The following is an 18,112-nucleotide window of genomic DNA, read 5'->3' as shown; positions in this document are numbered from 1 at the left end:
CCTGGGGCACGATATATTTGACAACTGACAAGGAACCATAGGACAAAGCTCTATATTGCGCGCTAGGCTTAAGGAGGTCTTAGCGGTTATAAATGAAGACGTTTTAATGTAAGAAGCTAACATCAGAGGGTAACCTCGTTTCAAGGGTATTCATTCTGCCTTTTAGAGGACAATGTAGATAGATAGATAGATAGATAGATAGAAAACTTTATTACTCTGTCAAAGATATCTAGCCGGTTACTGCAATGACCTACTAATTGAGGACACTTACTATTAGTTATTATATGTTATATCTAACCTAAACACTATAAACACAAGTGCTACGAGATCTATCATACATTAGTCGGTTATACTTCGTTATCCTTTTATACGGATGGGAATGGTTTTTCAATTTCTATGTTACTCTGCTACAATACATCTCAAATTGGTTTTTCTAATCCTTCGCTTGAAAACAGATAGGGAGGTCCGATTTCTATCTTCTGAGCTTAACTTCGACCAAAGGTAAGGACCATGAAGAATCTTAGCGAGTTCTTACCGTATTTTACAGATTTAAATCTCGGTATGAAAGTCTGAATTTTTGAGGTTATAGTTTGTTGGTGATCTTGTGAAAATATCAAATATATTATTCGGTAGTAGCCTGTGTTTTACCGGCTTTAAAGTTTAAACTTAAAGAAACTTTCATGTGCATTCGCTATATTTGACGAGGGCACGTGTTATAACTAGTTATTACGAAACGTTATACGAAAGTATTTCTGTTTATGAATTAAGTAAAAAGTGTAAGAAATGATGAGTCGGCAAAGGTAAAAAAGTGTGGACCAGATAGTTTTCTTGACTTCGTGCATGAAGTCACATGCAGATGCAGAAAGGTTTAATTAATAATAGGCTATTAAAGAAGTCATAATCGCTGCTAAAACGGAACACAAAACTAATACGCTGTTCTCGATGGGTCCGCGACCCATTTTACTAGTTTTGCAACCATCGTCGCCAGTCAGTTCTGGTTTGTATGAAGCACATTCTTTATCGTTGAGGCAATTGAGGATTGCCTTAGCTTGTGCCAGGCCGGTCACGTAGCCACCTTGTAGAAAACCGAAGTATTTTTCTGAGGTTGCCTCGCCTGAAAAAAATAGGTTGCCAACTCTCCCTGCCAAATGTTGGAAGTCCGCGTTTGTACTTCCCACGACAGGATTGCTGTAGGATCCACGTACGTACTCATTTGTCACCCATTTTGATACAACTACGTCTACAGAAAAGATACAGACATATTATCAGTCGAAAGGAATCGTGCATGCATGGGGTAACATTATATAAGTACTTAGTTAGACTGAAACCGGATCACTGCAGGGGGTTGATAAACTGAGACGATTTTATATGAGGCCTGTGGAATGGTGATACTCTAATACTCCAGCTATGCATGACATTTTGCCTCGCTCATTCGAACAAACGGCTTTTAATACAGAAAGAAGCAGAAAAAGAAACAATTTCGGGCAATGAATATCTGACATGAATTGTATATAATACCTATGTTAAATAAATTGTGAAATGTGAAGCAAAGCTTCGATAATATATTTTATTGTGTTCACTCTGAAATCAATTGTTTTCTTGCATTTAATTATACACTGGCGGTCAAAAAGAACTGCTCAAATGTTGTTATTATCGTATGTAACAGGAATCGTAACAATCAATCTTTTATTGTACACTAGCGGTCAAAAAGAACTGTTTAGATACAAATTCATAAAAAAGAATGATTTATGCGTTGCTGTAAAGACTGTCCATAGGATGAATTTCTTTTCACCGTTAAGATTACCACCTTAACAGAAAGTATGACACGCCGGTGTAAGGCCGTTATCAATTATAAGGCCAAAGGAGGGTCAACAAAATATTAATATTCTATATAGCTTAGCATGTAATATAGTCTATATTTACTCGTATATATTGTTAGAGTGACAGTTACGTTCATTTGAGAGCAATTTAACTTGTTTTCAGCAGTTCTTTTTGACCGCCAGTGTAGTTAAATACAGTACGATACGGAAATTCTCGTATCGCATCGGTTAGTGTTAATCAGCCCTAAAATAGCCGCTGAAGCGATGGCCAATGCACTGGACCAAAAAAGCCTGCAACCCAAGAATCCGGGGCAGTTGTTCGAAAGCGGTTTAGCTGTCTCCTTTCCAAAATGCCTTAATTGACAAAATATACAAACTATAGACAAACTATAACCCTAGCCAAGAATACATTTAAATATGTTCCAATTCTTCATGTTGGAAAAACTAGAATCAATAAATGGAGCATTACAAATCTGAGCCGGTAAATCAAATCTGATTGATGCTTTCATGATGAAATATGCAGCTGTAATTTAGACAGTTGCCCAAAGCGAATCGTTATTATTGAGAATAAAATATTAAGACGGGGAAGTTAAAATCATAAAATTTTACCGGTAGTTCAATTGTTTTAATTCCCTAGCCTAGTTCCAGGCATCTTCCCGGACCCGGTTTCGGTAATGTTTCGTCTCGCGGTCATAAATAAAGGGAAATCGAAAGGAAAGAAAGGAAAATAAGGAAGCGAGAGGTTTAGAATACTAGTCTATTAATTCTCGTGGGCATTGTCCCAGTCTAGCGATCAGTGTACTCACCTGTGGGATAAGGGATATTTTCGTCCGGATACATTCCTTTCAATGTCTCCATCACCTCTTGCACAGTTGTATTTTGAGGTTGCATTTCAGTGCGCACGGCATCGTCTCCCGTAGCAACAAACATAAGAAGATTAGATCCTGGCTGGATTCCTCGCTTGTTTCGGTTGAAAATGACGGGAAACTTTGCACGGATACGTCCCGCGTCAAGTAAATATTCATTGTCCTCCCAAAACACGTGCTCAAAACGAACGATAACAAAAGTAAAATAACCCATCGGGATATTGTTTATAGCTCTTCGTTTCCAGGAAGGGAGTTCAGGAACAAAGTTTACAAACTTAGGATCCGCTAAAACGCCTGTACTGAAAGTGCACAAAGCATATTTAGCCGTGAACACAGAACCATCGTTTGTCTGAACGGCTACGCCATTATTAGTATAGTTAATTCCTCTCACCGCTTGACCTGGTAAAAAATTAAAAGAATAGTAAATGAAAATTAAATAATTTATTAATTAATTTATAAATAATCAATTATCGGATGTAGGTTTTGGGAGAATTAATTAGGTCTAATATTTGAGTTATCATTAAAGGCGATGTTAGACTATGCAACTTTACTTACAATGCAATTCTATAATTTTGAGAGATGTTAAGTTGTATAGAGTTTTCGAAATGCTAAGAAAACGTTAGCAGATCGTAAGAAATGTTCTTGATTGACAACTTTAGATGCCTCAGGGGTAGAATTGCATTACAACTTGGAAGGAAAGTTGTATAGTGTAACACCGCCTTAATTTGTCGAGATTTTTGTACCTGTATAGCTTTTCTTTTAAATGCATGTTCCCCATAAATGTTTATCCTCCCATATTAATTGTGCTTAACAACATTATTTTATTTTATATTTAAGAAATAGAAAACATTTTCCGTGTTTCTATACAGTTATAGAAGCACGCGTGGGAGTTTGGGAGAACGAGAAATAATCAGTGGGAAAACGAGCCCGTATATAGGGCGAGTTTTTCCACGTTATTTCGAGTTCTCCCAAACTCCCACAAGTGTTTCTATAACTGTATAGAAACACAGGAAAAAATGTTTTCTATTTCTTTAATAATATAACTCAATAAAAAGATTTTGTACAAATATTATAATTCGATTCAATTACAAATTCTCATTACATCGCTTCGCTTGTCAAGTTCGGCGGGAAAATTCCCGTGTTTCTATACAGTTATAGAAACACGCTTCTCGACCAATCAGCACGCGCGTACTATAAATGTTATATTATAAATAATATTAATTCTAAAATAAAAGCTTGCAACATTTAATTGGCCACCTATGATTGCTTATAATGCAGCCTCGTCCACTGCGCGTGTTTTCGTTTTATATCAATTAATTGCGTGATTTTTGTCTCGCTGGAGGACACGCGCAGAGTGACAACGAGGCGGGGAACGCGCCTGGCAGAAAATGTGTCGAAAAGTGAGATTTGCAGATTTTGCAACCTTTTAAAAATTTGAAGAAGAACAATGGTCGAATAAATTAACATTTTTTTTTCAGAACGTGACTAATCGAAGGTAAAGTCGTATATTTTCAACCTTAATCTTTAATAATAAATATCTTGACGTTTATAAAGCCGTATGAAATATGAATATTTCTATGATTTACTGTAGGCAAAAATCTTTTCGACAGAAAATTCATTTCGACACAACATCTTCCCTGCCCTGAAAGCAGTATGTACTAGTCTTTCCACCCTCGAAATCGCACATAAGACATCTTCTGCAAAAACATGATATCAACCGGCCAGAAGGAGGAGCATAGAGTCACCTATACTTGCTATAGTACAGCATATGCTTATTGGCCAAAAAATGTCATCAACTGGCTAGTAAGATGGCGGAAAACATTTGTGAAAATTTTTCCTCGATCGAAGAGTTTCAAGCCGCAAGCCGAAAGCCGCTTCAAGTTGAAAGCCGCTTCAAGTTGAAAGCCGCCTTTAAAGCAATTGTAGATACAAAGTGTGAAATATCAAACGAAAATGAATAACCAGCAAGTGCTGTTGGATTATATGTGTTGCAGTACGTACTGTTGGACGATAACCTGCAATTAGACCAATAAGCCACGATATTCACCAGGGTTAATCGGAATGACTATACTATAACATTGTTACAACCGGTACCTGTTCGAATTTTATCTGTAAAGTTCTTTGCTAGGTATTGGACTATCAACGCATAACCCCGTCGATCTGTGACAACGGAATCAATAATTTCACCTCCATTAGATTGTGTGAAACTTCGCGTAGACGTTAATTTAGCACTTATAGCGTTCTCGTAGTCGTAATAATACCATTCAATCGCGCTTTTCAAGGGAGTATCAGCTATCCAGCCCGCGTCTGCCAAAGACGAACTAAGAGGAAGATCTTGATGAAGCAAAACTTTCTCTTTGTCCTTTTTCACCTTTTCGGCGGCTGCGTCCAGTTCCGCCATTACTGCTTTGAAGTTTGTATCGTTGTCTATCGCGTTTCTAAAACAAGTAATAAAAATCTTAAAATCCACTTGCTCGTGTTAATCTTTAGTTATAATGGAAATAGTTACAACAAGCTTGCCCAAAACAATTAAGTTTTAACGATGTTTTCAATTCAGTGCTACATTATTGTTACGTACAGCTTCTACCCTCGTCCCTTGAGGCAGGGCTCGAGGTAACTTCCCCTCGATGCCTCCCTAATGTTATGGTCCTCAATGCGAGATCGATTTTCAACAAAGTTGATGAATTCACAGTTCATATTGAAAACCATAAATCAGATATGATTTTTGTATCTGAAACATGGCTCTCTGAAGATATCCCGAATGAAGCAATTCATATTGGTGGCTATAACGTCTTTAGGAATGATAGAGTGGGAACTCGTGGCGGTGGCGTTGCCCTCTATATTAATGACAATATTTCTGTGAAAATTAGAAATGATCTTAATAGTTCATTATTTGAATGTTTGTGGATGACCGCTAGACCAACGTGGTTGCCTAGAAAAATATAACGATTCGCCTTAGCATGTATTTATCTCCCACCATCCCTCTCATCTAATGACTTGGAAATCTTCTACGAGTATTTCCAGTCCTGTTACGATACCTTAATGTTGGAAAGTTGCGATACTGCCCTTATTATTGCGGGAGATTTTAATCCAAGCAGTAATGGGTTTAGATCAAGAGTTTTGAATACCCATCGCAATCTCAAACAGGTAATTAATAAAGCGACAAGAAACAATAGTATTTTGGATCTCATTTTTACCAATATAAAATCCCTTTATAAAGACCCCGAAATCATCGCCCCACTAGCATCCGCGGATCACAATATGGTAGTCTGGTGCCCCCAAATACAACGTCCAGGAAACAATGTAACAAAGAAAGTGACTGTAAGACCATTAAAGTCATCTGCTTTGGAAAATTTTCGCTCGTTTTTGGCCTCTTACGAATGGGAAAATGTAATCTGTGCAGACACTGTCGACGACAAACTTGAGGAGTTCTTGGCAGCTACTAACACTATGATAAATGATTTCTTTCCTACAAAAACTGTCAAAATCCATGATAACGACAAATACTTTATAACCGTAAAATTAAAGAAATTGATTAATGCGAGGAACAAAGCATTTAAACAAGGGAATCTTATATTGTTCAGATCACTTAGGAACCAAGTAAAACGTGAAACCCGGTTAGCAAAAGTGAAGCATAAAGATAAGATTTTAGGCAACTGTAATAAAAACAGCTCAAAATGGTGGAAGAATATCAGTCAATTAACGGGCAGAAACAAATCTTCAAAGTTTTTCCTAAGTGACCCTGAAAGTCAAGCTACAATGAATGATAAGGAAACTGCTAATTATATTAACAATTTCTTTGCAAGTTTGACCGAAGATTTTCCCGACGTCCATGAAAGGTGGTTTGAATATGGCGCGGGTGAGTCCTTACCCATAATTACGAAAGAATCCGTTTTGACCAAATTGAGAAACTTAAAAACTAACAAGGCATCTGGTTTAAATGATCCCAGTAAATCCTGAAGATATTTGCGGAGGCTTTCGCAATACCACTCACGCACATCTTTAATGAATCCCTCAAATCAAAGTGTTTCCCAACCACCTGGAAAGAATTTGGGGTCATACCAATCCCAAAGTGTGTAGCTTGTACTAGCGCTGAACAATTACGCCCCATTGCACTAACAAGTGTAATTTCTAAGCTGCAAGAATCATATGAAGTTAAATGGATAAACGAGGATGTTGAAGGAAAAATTTCGAAAGCACAGTATGGAGGACAGCCTGGATCGTCTGCCGTTCTTGCCCTAATATACTTGGTCCATAAGTGGCAGAAGGCTCTGGATGCCCCTGGCTTCGTAATTAGGCTAATGTCTAGACTTCCGCAAAGCTTATGATCTTATTGATCATAATAATTGCTTGAAAATTGTTCTAAAATTGGCATTCGACCAGCACTGATATCATGGCTTGCATCGTATTTGAGTGGTAGAAGTCAAGTTACGAAATTTGGAAACGAGTTATCTGAAAGATATACTATACATGGAGGTGTACCTCAAGGTAGCAAAATAGGACCTGTTGCATTTATTGTGCACTTAAATGGACTTCCTTCAGTATCGAAACAATCAGAAGTATCTGGTGAAGATTTTGAAGGTAATGAGGATGACGATGATGTATCAATATTTATGGACGATACCACAATCTCTGAAATCATAGATATAAAAAATCACACGTCAGGTAATGTCATTGGCAACGCTACAAGGAACATGAGCCAAGTTGCGAAGTTCACTAAGGAACAAAAAATGGAATTAAACTTGAAAAAGTGTAAAGAAATGCTCATCGATTTAAGAAGGAATAAAACTGTCATACCACCGGTGAAAATTGATAACCACACGATTGAAAGGGTTAGTACGTATAAACTATTGGGTCTTTGGATTGATGATGATAAGTGGAAGACAAATACAGAGAAGATAGTAAAAAAGGCTGCTAAACGACTACTCCTTCTTAAAGTATTAAAATCATATGGTGCAATTCCTGATGAATTAAAAAAATTTTACATCACAGTCATCAGACCAGTCCTGGAATATGGAGCTCAGGTATGGCATGGAGGGATTACTAAGGAACAGTGTAGAGATATTGAACGGAATCAAAAACGAGCATTGAGGATAATTTACAAGAATGATGATTATGATGAGAATCTTCATATTGCAGAAATAGAAAGTTTGGAGAATCGGAGAGACCGCATGTGCATAGACCTAATTAAGGATATGTCGAATGAAGACCACAAACTGCATAAGTTACTTCCAAAGAGAATTGGAGAAATTAGAAAGAGGGAAACAAGACTAAATAGTCAAAAGTACTATAATTATAAGGCAAATACAGAACGATTTAAGAACAGCCCAATTACTTATGCAATCTTAAAGTATAGTGAATTTTTATCTTAGGTGTAGTAATCTTCTTATAGTATATATAGTTTTAATGTAGTCTTTTATTGTTATCATAGTTTAAATATAGACTTTTTATTGTAATGCACATAACAATTTAGCTGGTAGTAGCTACTAGAACTGTGTATTTTACCCAATAATAATAATAATAATAATAAAAAAAAACAAACTTGAGCCAATCAAATGCGGCAAGTCTATCAGATTAACCAATCGCAAGCGCAACAACTTAGGGAAAGATAGCGTTGGTTGTGCAATGTGGAAAAGGTATCTTGATCACCTTGATACTATATAAGAATAATAGGATGTCGAATCCTGGAAGATAGAGCCAGTGCATATGGCTATGAAAACTTGTGAATTTGGATTTAAGTAAGAAATATAAAAGAGCACAGCGGGAAAATGCATCATCCAGGGACACACATCCAAACAATTTGGTGGTGCTATCGTAATGTATACAACTTGTATATTACTGAACGTTACATTTTCACTGCTCTGGCATTTTCACTGCTCTGAAAATTCACGCCGCGTTACCGCGTTCCGTTCGCTCTGTGTCGACCTGAGGAGATTAAAAATTGCGTGAGGAAGACCGATCTATCTTAAACGTATGTCACTTTGTCCGGTAAAGGCCCGTCTACACTTGCAACTTTTGCTGCGATTTTACGTTCCTTTTTTCTTCTTTTGATAGATGTGAAGGAGTAAATCAGTTGCTGATGTTTAAATAAGGGCTCTTATACACCAGAACATTCGTAACTAATTAGTTGTTCGCATATGTCAAAGGAAGAATCCACGGCATAAAATCGCAGCAAACATCGCAAGTGTAAACGGGCATTAAAGTCTCAAAGACATCCGCTATTCCTTTAGATGAAGGGAAAGAAGCTCCATACATACTTTAATCACCGAGCCAGAGGCGACTAATTGAATGTTAACGTTTTAGTATAATCTCGGTGAAAAAAACTTTATTTATTGATAAAATAAACAACTATAAAATTAATATAAACGGATTTTATGAATATAATTGATTGACTTCCGTTTTTGACTCACGCAACCTAAAAATTAAACAGCTACTATAAAAGTTTAAATCAACAACAACATAACAGAAAACTTGGTCAAATAGCAATGGTTCTAAGTGTCTCGCATTTTATAATAAATCGTGCATCAAAAGCATTAGTTTATTACAAAGCGACTGGACTGAATTGGTTAATTTGTTTATTATTGAATTGATGTCGCTCCCAACTAGTTTTGCTGCGGCCGTGCGATCTTGAATTGCAAAATAAATCGCTAAATAAAAGTATATTGCTAAATTCAGGTCACTTTTAAATCATTTCACACCATATTTTGTTATGATTGCTTTTGTTTTCACCAGAATGGCAGAGAAGATCGCTTTGTTTTCACCCGAATGGCAGAGAAACTCGCCTTCCTTCGTTGTCTATGAGCGAATAGTCAACTCAGGCTTCGCCTTCGTTGACTATTCGCTCATAAACAACTCGGACTCGTTGTCTAATTGTTAAAGGATAGGGGTATTTTACTGAGATATATAATAAGCTCCTAACTATAGATTACACTGAACCGTTGTCTGTTCACTTCACTGCCACTGGTTCAGTTATAGATACACGCGGTATGACGTCATTTGCGATGAGAACGAAAGTGACCACTCGTTAACCATTGGAATGAAAGGACGGCTTGTGGCCACTTTCTTTGTTCTTATGAGAAATGACGTTATACCGTGTATTTATAAATGAAGAGACAACGGTTCAATGTTATCTATTTGTCAATTAATATGCACATATCGTATGCTCGGCAAACCTGACAGCAATATCGTTATAGTCACTTTGATATCTGGTGAGCTTCAGTATATCCGCGAGTTTCAGAATAGGATTTTTATCACCTTAATTTAAAATACAGCAGAGTTGTTATCATATGTAAATCATATCAAATGTAATCATATGCAATTCTAATTAGACTTCGAGTATCTATCTATCTATCTATCTATCTGCGGCCAACGTTTTTGCAAACGGGTGTATATATATATATATATATATATATATATATATATATATATACCCGTTTTTGCAAACGGGTGTATATATATATATATATATATATATATTTTTGGTCGTAGCTATATTATCATTTTGTAGACAGACTCAGGAATGGTGACAAAAACATAAACATGCAATCAAAACCTAATTTGTTTCAGTTACTAAAACCCACTTCATATTGGTCCATATATTTTAAAATAAAAAAGTCAAAAATTTTCGGATAAACCTTTAGAAACAAAACAAATTCGCTTTCGCTCGAGCATATATACAACATAAAAAACGCGGCTGTTCTGGCGTTAACTTCGGCGTTGCAACAGTGCCAGTCTTCAATATAAAGCTTCTGAGCACTGAACACAAACATTGAAACAATACACTGGTTCATACTGATTTAGGGGCCGATTACATGGAGTGTTCTAACCGGGCTGAAACTTCAGCCCGGGATTGTTATAAAATCCCAACAAAGTCGCGCACGCGATTACATGACAAGAATTTCAACTGAAACTTCAGCCCGGGCTGAAACTTAGTGTTGTTGTCATGTAATCATAAATAAACTTAAACCTGGACAGAAAAATTCTCCTTGACAATGCTTTTTCGTTTGTTCATTTCATTCTTATGTGCAGTCATAGTCCCTTAAAGGTCATTGCCAGACAAGATGGCTTGCGAACCTAAAATGTTTTTCGACATTCAGAAGCACATCGTACTTTAAAAAGTATAGAAGTTCAAAAATGTAAATAAATCACATGATATGTTTACGTTCACTTTGTCTTACACTTTGGAATCCCCGCTTATATTAAAAGCTTTTGTTCATATTATAACCTTAAAGCTTATATTAGCCTGTAATATATGTGTAATGTGTTCGCAAATGTAAACGGTTCGTTTGATTTTTCAAGATGGCCGTCAGTCGCCATTGGCGTGTCTATCACAGTGTGCTGGTACCGTGAGTACAGTGAATACAATTATTTACTTTATAGAGATGAAATTCAACAAAATGTCTGAGATCAATTCACTGAATCAAGAGAAATCATGATGAAAGTGTGGAAGTATTAAACAGTACAGAGGGCGATAAAAACTCCGCCGAATGCGATAATGTGGACAATTCGATTGCTGAACTCACAAAAAAAGGTTGTCTGAAAGGGCTACGAAATTTTGAAGATCTTCGCCATGTTATTGATCAACTACAATTACAGCCTGGTGTCTGGACAAGCCCGGGTGGAAAAGTTTCAATACGATGGTACACAAAGAGTAATAATGTATAATGTTTACACTCTAATTGATCGATTTCGTGCATCAATCATTTTAATAAATGTTCAGAAAGCATTTTAAACAATATTTGAATTTCAAACGTTTCATTGATGGAAATGGCATGGTAGAAAACACGGATACCGGATAGTCGGATACCGGATAGTCTGATACCGGATAAACGGATAGACGGATAGACAGATAAACGGATAGACGGATAATATATTCATATGATCAGAATTTTCTTAATTAACAATGATTAAGAAAATGTGAAATGGCTCATCAATGTTTCGTATTCAATTATGAAAAGACAAGTACCGGAATGTGGTTCTCACAAATTGAAATATTAGTCAAGTTAGTCATACTCATGCCCCCAGCTTAATACATGAAATATATGAACAAGTTTAAATTGAACAAATATACATCTACAATCCACGCGTAGAGTCGTATTAACTCGATATGAAATAACAAATCATGAAATAACATATCAAATATGAAATAACATATCTAGCTGTTTCGTAAAAAAGAAGCATAATTCAGTTTTGGTCGCATTCCTGTTCCACCAAATGATTTAGTTGTTGTATCCAAAATGTCCCGTGAGTATTCATACTAAGGACAACCGAGGAGTAAAGTAGGTAATGTGTACTTTCACTTCAATTTGTCGTGCGTCAGACGCAAAGAACGAAACTTTCATTCGCACCAGTTGTGTCCAATCGCTCCAGCAATTCAAGCAAACCTCCAGTTTATCCATGGACATCATTTGAGGAATAATTTTGGAATTTGAGAATGCAACGGACATAAATTAGTATAGGGGTTTATATATTTTATTTGCTTTTAAAATGAACGTTTTGTTAGGGTATAGCGAGGACTTAGATAGCTATACAACATTGCGATATACTTGTCTTAAAAAAAATCTGTGGCATGAGCCAACCCTGATCATATGAATAGGTGAACTGGTCATTATTCTCATACTTTATTTTGTTATCCGTCTATCCGTTTATCCATCTTTACGCGTGGATTGTAGATGTATATGTTTGTTTAATTTAAACTTGTTCATATGTTTCATGTATTAAGCTGGGGGCATGAGTATGACTAAAGTTAACTTGACTAATATTTCAATTTGTGAGAACCACATTCCGATACTTGTCTTTCTATAATTGAATACGAAACATTGATGAGCCATTTCACATTTTCTTAATCATTGTTAATTAAGAAAATTCTGATCATATGAATATATTATCCGTTTATCCGTTTATCCGTCTATCCGTTTATCCGGTATCCGACTATCCGTGTTTTCTACCATGCCGATGGAAATGAGTCATATGGTGTTTTTGATGATCGTGTTGAATGTGGTGCGCGCTTCACAATGGTTATGATAACATGGGTGACTTGTATACAGGAACAATTCGTATATATCGGAAGGTGGGGAAAATATTAAATCATTTCGTTTAATATATAATTATGCTGTAGGTCAAATGTGGTATAACAACTGCCTAAAACAAACAAAACACTTCTCGACGTTTCGACCTGAGGGCCTTCGTCAGGAGAGTTTATATAGCTATACTAAACTCTCCTGACGAAGGCCCGCAGATCGAAACGTCGAGAAGTGTTTTGTCTATTTTAGGCGGTTTTTATACCACATTTGATGCTAAGTTTCTTTAAGGCGCTGCCACGCTGCTCCCTGGTTATCAACTTATGCTGTGCCTGTACGTCGTTTGGTTTATGTCGAATTTGAAGCTAGTACAATATAAACATATCCACGTGACCCCATTGAATGAAAACGTAAATGTAACGTTGCAACTAAGTCATAACTCTTACCAACCTTCTTCGACGAATGATATCCAATTTGCACCCTCACTAACCGTCGAATTGCCAACAGTGCGGTTCTTCAATCTTCCCCCTATGTAGTCCTGTGCTTCAAGCACCAAAAAGTTTTTGTTGCCGTTGTTATTGAAGTAATTTGCCGCCGATATTCCTGAGATACCAGCCCCCAAAATGAGAACATCAACTTTAGTGTTTTCGCCCGCTGACTGGTAAGCAATGACAAAGAAAACGAGGCAAAAACAAAAGACGTTGAACATTTTTCGCAACGATGATTGAAAAGGCTTGTGCCGGAGATGACAACAAAGGCTTGTGCCGTGAGATGACAACAATGAGAGCAATGGTCATATGTATGTAACTGCCGTACGTATTCCATAGTGATTGCACAATATATACTGCGGATAGTGCCCCCCCGCGGATAGTGTCCCCCACGTGAAAGTCCAAAACAAAAGTTAATATTTGCTAGAAAATATATTTTATATAAAAAATTTGCTTAGTAATACATTTTAACTACACAACTACATACTTAACTACATAAAGGAACAAGAATAGCAATAATTTATCTTTACATTTAACTATGTTACAATACTTGAAAGTTCGTGATGCATATAAATTGTTCAGGATGCAGGAGGCGCGCATTCAGGGCACAACCACTGTTCATTTTTGTCCATACTTTTCACATGGACGCAACCATTGTGAAACCAATGGATGCATTATTGAGTAAAAATCTGTTCTTCTAATTCAGCATGTCAGACCATTTTAATTTTTACGGATATTTTAATTTTTAAAAGTTAGGAGTTACAGCGCAGATCATGTAAGTAAAATATATAGAGAATAATACATGATGCTTGGAAATATGGAATTTATTATGGAATTTCAACATGGAATTTCAAATATGGAATTTCAACACTTGAAATAAATTCTATATTTCCGCGCATCCATGACTGTATTATTCTCTATATTTAAAACTATATCATTGTGAATATTTTACCTGTGAATTGTATAGATGTGAATATTATAATTGGACCACAATTATCAACTAATATATATTTGCAATTTCAATGAAAATTTCCCTTGGGCTTTAGCAAAGTCCAATTGAAATGTATCATAGGTGAATGAAAATAACAGTGGTAGCTATCTGTGAAAATATCAGTGTGTTAATCTTCAACATTATGGCATATGTGATCATGATGCAATTACTTGCAACTTAATAAATTAGTTTTCTTTAATGCACTCTTTACTGCAAAATCCTGGATATTCAAGAGTTGAGTAAAATTTTCTGAACTTGCCAAATTTACCATTTCCAATAATGTTGCCAGAGACGTGCCGGGAAGCGTAATCGAAACATAAATATTAAACGTTTTTTTCAGGATTTGCTAGGCGAACAGCCATGTATTTCCTTAAGCATGGTATGTCTTCCTTTAGGTAAAAAATGCAATATGATTTAACTTTAAACATATTAAAATACAGCAAGATTTTTTCTGTGGTTTAATAAATGATGTAGTTACTAGAAATTGTACTTTGATATGATTACCTGTGTAAAGTTCACATCCAAACCATTGACCATATAATCAGCTATCTACAACAAAATATTCCGCTAGACATTAATTAAGCAATGGGAAAAAACATAACAATAATATAATAAATAATTTATATCAAATGCAATTTTCACTTACTATGCATACAAAAACCCCACATGAACTTCCATCAAGTTGTCTTGGTTCAAATTTTGTGGAATTATCAAAATATTTCACATCTGGTGGACTTGTTTCTGGACATATTGCTTAAAGGTGTGCTATCAGTAATCTATAAGTTGAGTGAATGTTAAGTAAATACATCAATGTCAAAACATTTTTTTAACACTTCATTTATCTGTCTATTGAAGGCCTACCATCATGAAAGCCTACCTAATTTTTTTGTGGAAGCTTCTCTCTTCTCTTAACATCGCCATAGCTATAGGGTCATACAGAAATATGGTACATGAAGTGAAGTCCAGTTAGTCCACTACCTAGCTATAAGGATTTATTTAGTCCAGTCCAGTTGAATGACTAAATAGAATATTCGTTTTTTAGATTTTTGAAACGGAGGCATATACTGTATGTATACATGCACAAGTCCTAACCCTTTAACCTGAGTCCTGAAAGGCAGTTCTATAAACGCAGCTAACACAGGGTAGGCACTTGTTTCTAAATGAAGTCTTCATGTTTTACATATGTCATATTTACTAATTTCCATTACAAAATTATAAAAAAAAACATGAAATTGTTTTCCTATTATACTCGAATTTAAAAAAAAATTAATTATACTCGAATTTAAAAAAAAATTAATTACCCCAAGACTCCGGTGATTATTGTCCCAATTATTAAATTGGTATGAAGGTAATGAAGCACAGTCTGCTTTAAAGAATGGGTTCTGAATGTCAATGAATGACAGAAATCAACACAGAAATCAACGTTGAGCAATATACAGTATAAAGCATTACGAATCCATACCTTTTGAATCAATTCTGTTATGGAATGGACGCCATATTTACAAAGTTTTGTGCACATGAACACAGAATACCTAATTAATACCCAATAATACCTTAGGTATTCTGTGACATGAAGCTCACTGAGCAATATATTATACAATGGAGAGAAGAACAACCATAGATACAGCAGTGTCGCCAGATGAAATTTCAAAATATTAATGTTCGCTTACATCAAAAGTTCACAAAAATGACAAAAAGTTCATATATCTAAATTTTACGATCGGAAAGTATTGGAAAACGTCGGAATATGTCGGAATATCGTCGGTAATTGTTAGAGATTATCGAGATTGACTGAGTGGATTTGACCGGATTGACCGCAATTCCCCAAAGATGATAAATACCAAATAAAAATCAGAAAAAACTCTTCAGAAACACGAAAAACAACTCTTTTTAACAATTTTACAGGGACCGCGGAGCGTTTTTCGTATTGCTGGGGCTCGGAACCGCGCGCCTGCTAAATATAGGTCTCTGAAATCGCCGCAAATGCCTCTCAATTTAAGGATTAATGGAAAATAATAGATGGTATGTAAAGTTTCCAGCATGTTTGGCGATCATAACAAACATTAAACAATATAACCATGCTTCAGTTATGATGTCAAATATTTTGACATCGATAACCACGCTGTTTTAATGGTCAAATGCTTGTCCTATGTAAAGTTTCCAGCATGTTTGGCGCTTGTATTGCTTGTAAATTTGAGCGAACTAAAAAATATTCGAAATTAAAGACTAATTACGGAAAAATTATTGGTGGGGCTAAAGCCCAGCGAGCCACCCTGCTCCGCGTTCCCTGTTTTAAAAAGTTCATAAAAAGTTCGCATATCTTCGAAGTTCATAAAAAGTTCATGAAGAGAGCAAAAAGTTCACAAATCTGTGAACTTTGTTCACGATCTGGCAACGCTGAGATACAGAAATTGAAGCTGGAAGTTGCTACAGGAATCGCACATCTACTATAATGCATATTACATAACGTTTCTGCGCTAAAAAATACCGCTGTCAATTCTATGCAGTGATCAGCGTTCTCACTTTTAAGGAAATTTCCTTAAACTAAGGAAATTTTGATCTTATTTCACCTTTTTAAGGAATTGTTTGAGGGTTTTTAAGGAATTGTTTGAGTTTTAACTAATACAAAGCCAAAACAATTTTCCCGCCTTTTTAGTAAACTACACTAGGTCCCAGGCTTCATATCTGGGAACCCGGAGATTTAAGGAAATTTTACTCAATCTGAGGAATTTTTGTCCTTAGTCTAAGGATTTCTAAACAATAGGATGTGAGAGCCCTGGCAGTGATCACTTGGTGTCTTTAATATTTTAAAAAAAAATCCCTAAAGATTTCCAAAAATCTCATACGCTTTTTTTGCAAGTGATACGGCCCTCGTATCAAATTTTAAAACAATTCGAAATTGTTGACTTTGAGTCTAATCTCGTGTTGTTTTATGAGGAACTACATTAATTTGGGTCACTTTTTTATTTTTAAAAAACCGAGACGCTGACGTCGCATGGCTGGAACGATGAGCTGTCTGTTGACTTGGGTGACCAAGCCTTACCCAGACGATATTTGTGAGCTGCTTGTTAGCAAAGATTTCAGTGACATAGAGGAATATGACGAATCAGAAACATCGGACGATGATGAAGAACAGTAGTTTTCTAACATAACAGTTGTAGTTGTCCATTTCATAACTGGTTTGAATAAACACAGCTTTCATTTTGTTTCCACCTGTTTAAAAACCTAACCCCATGCACAAATATAATTATTCATATTGTTAAATCACGTTTTGATCCTCAAATAAAAGAGATGGAATAATTTTGTAATTTCCCTTCCTCGGGCATTTGACTTCTTTACGCCCCCCTGATTTCTTGGAAACGCCCCCTCCCACACTTGATCAACATGCAAAATCGTAATCTACACCTAAAATTACCCCATAAAAATTTTTTGTGGTAAATTCTCCGTTCAGGTGACAATACTCCCCCATCAGCCTCTGGACTATAGTAATTAAATAGTAATTATTGTCTGGGTATTGTATATGGGTATGGATTTGCAGCTATTTAATTATGTGGGTATGTATGATTAAGACGACGGAATTTTGCTAGTTTGGAATGACTTTTCCTATCGTAAATATAGCATACAATTCTTTTGTTGTATTGTTTTCGTTTCTGTACGCATTGTGTTGTATTGTTGAACAATTATTTTAATGAATGCAAAAACTTTAAAGCTGTTTCTCTTGACATAAAATATCCCAGACCCTCCGCCATATGTAGAGAGCTAACGCCCATCTCTTTTGAACACCCAACCAACACCAAGGCTACCAGTCTATGTGTGTAGCTATCGACCAAAAAAATAGAAGTGAATTGAAGACAAACCCAGGAGTAAATTAAAGACAAACTGAGACAAACACTAATTTTCGCGCACTAATTTAAATTTCGCGCAAAAA

At 35.9% G+C, this 18,112-nt stretch overlaps 1 protein-coding gene across 5 annotated transcripts; it reads right to left on the bottom strand.

Moving 5' to 3' along the window:
- Positions 1 to 318: 318 nt before the first annotated feature.
- On the bottom strand, positions 319 to 16,014 carry LOC114537291 (polyamine oxidase 6-like). Of its 5 annotated transcripts, none has more exons than XM_028558436.1 (8): positions 15,062 to 16,014; positions 14,831 to 14,960; positions 14,689 to 14,733; positions 13,156 to 14,573; positions 9,859 to 9,940; positions 4,781 to 5,124; positions 2,627 to 3,085; positions 319 to 1,240 (listed from the first exon to the last, which is right to left on the bottom strand). In XM_028558436.1, the coding sequence occupies exons 4-8, from the start codon at positions 13,412 to 13,414 to the stop codon at positions 873 to 875; spliced, it is 1,512 nt and encodes a 503-aa protein (XP_028414237.1). In that variant the 5' UTR covers positions 13,415 to 14,573; positions 14,689 to 14,733; positions 14,831 to 14,960; positions 15,062 to 16,014; the 3' UTR covers positions 319 to 872. The 5 variants fall into 5 exon arrangements, with proteins under 5 accessions (XP_028414237.1, XP_028414234.1, XP_028414235.1 ...); XM_028558433.1 differs by having other exon boundaries at positions 13,156 to 14,733; positions 15,062 to 15,107; positions 15,486 to 16,014; XM_028558434.1 differs by having other exon boundaries at positions 13,156 to 14,733; positions 15,062 to 15,566; positions 15,647 to 16,014.
- Positions 16,015 to 18,112: the final 2,098 nt, after the last annotated feature.

Source organism: Dendronephthya gigantea, unplaced genomic scaffold (genome assembly GCF_004324835.1).
Source record: "Dendronephthya gigantea isolate DGI-Jeju-01 unplaced genomic scaffold, DenGig_1.0 000155F, whole genome shotgun sequence".
Lineage (NCBI taxonomy): Eukaryota > Metazoa > Cnidaria > Anthozoa > Malacalcyonacea > Nephtheidae > Dendronephthya > Dendronephthya gigantea.
This window is presented reverse-complemented; position numbering and strand designations above follow the sequence as displayed.

Bases quoted from the DNA above. Each gene is read 5' to 3' on its own strand.
- LOC114537291 (XM_028558436.1), bottom strand. From the start codon at position 13,414: ATGTTCAACGTCTTTTGTTTTTGCCTCGTTTTCTTTGTCATTGCTTAC. The intron at 9,941-13,155 runs GTTGGTAAGAGT...TTTTAAATTAAG, and splicing joins GATATCATTCGTCGAAGAAG to GTGATAAAAATCCTATTCTG. The intron at 5,125-9,858 runs GTTTGCCGAGCA...TACTTGTTTTAG, and splicing joins TATAACGATATTGCTGTCAG to AAACGCGATAGACAACGATA.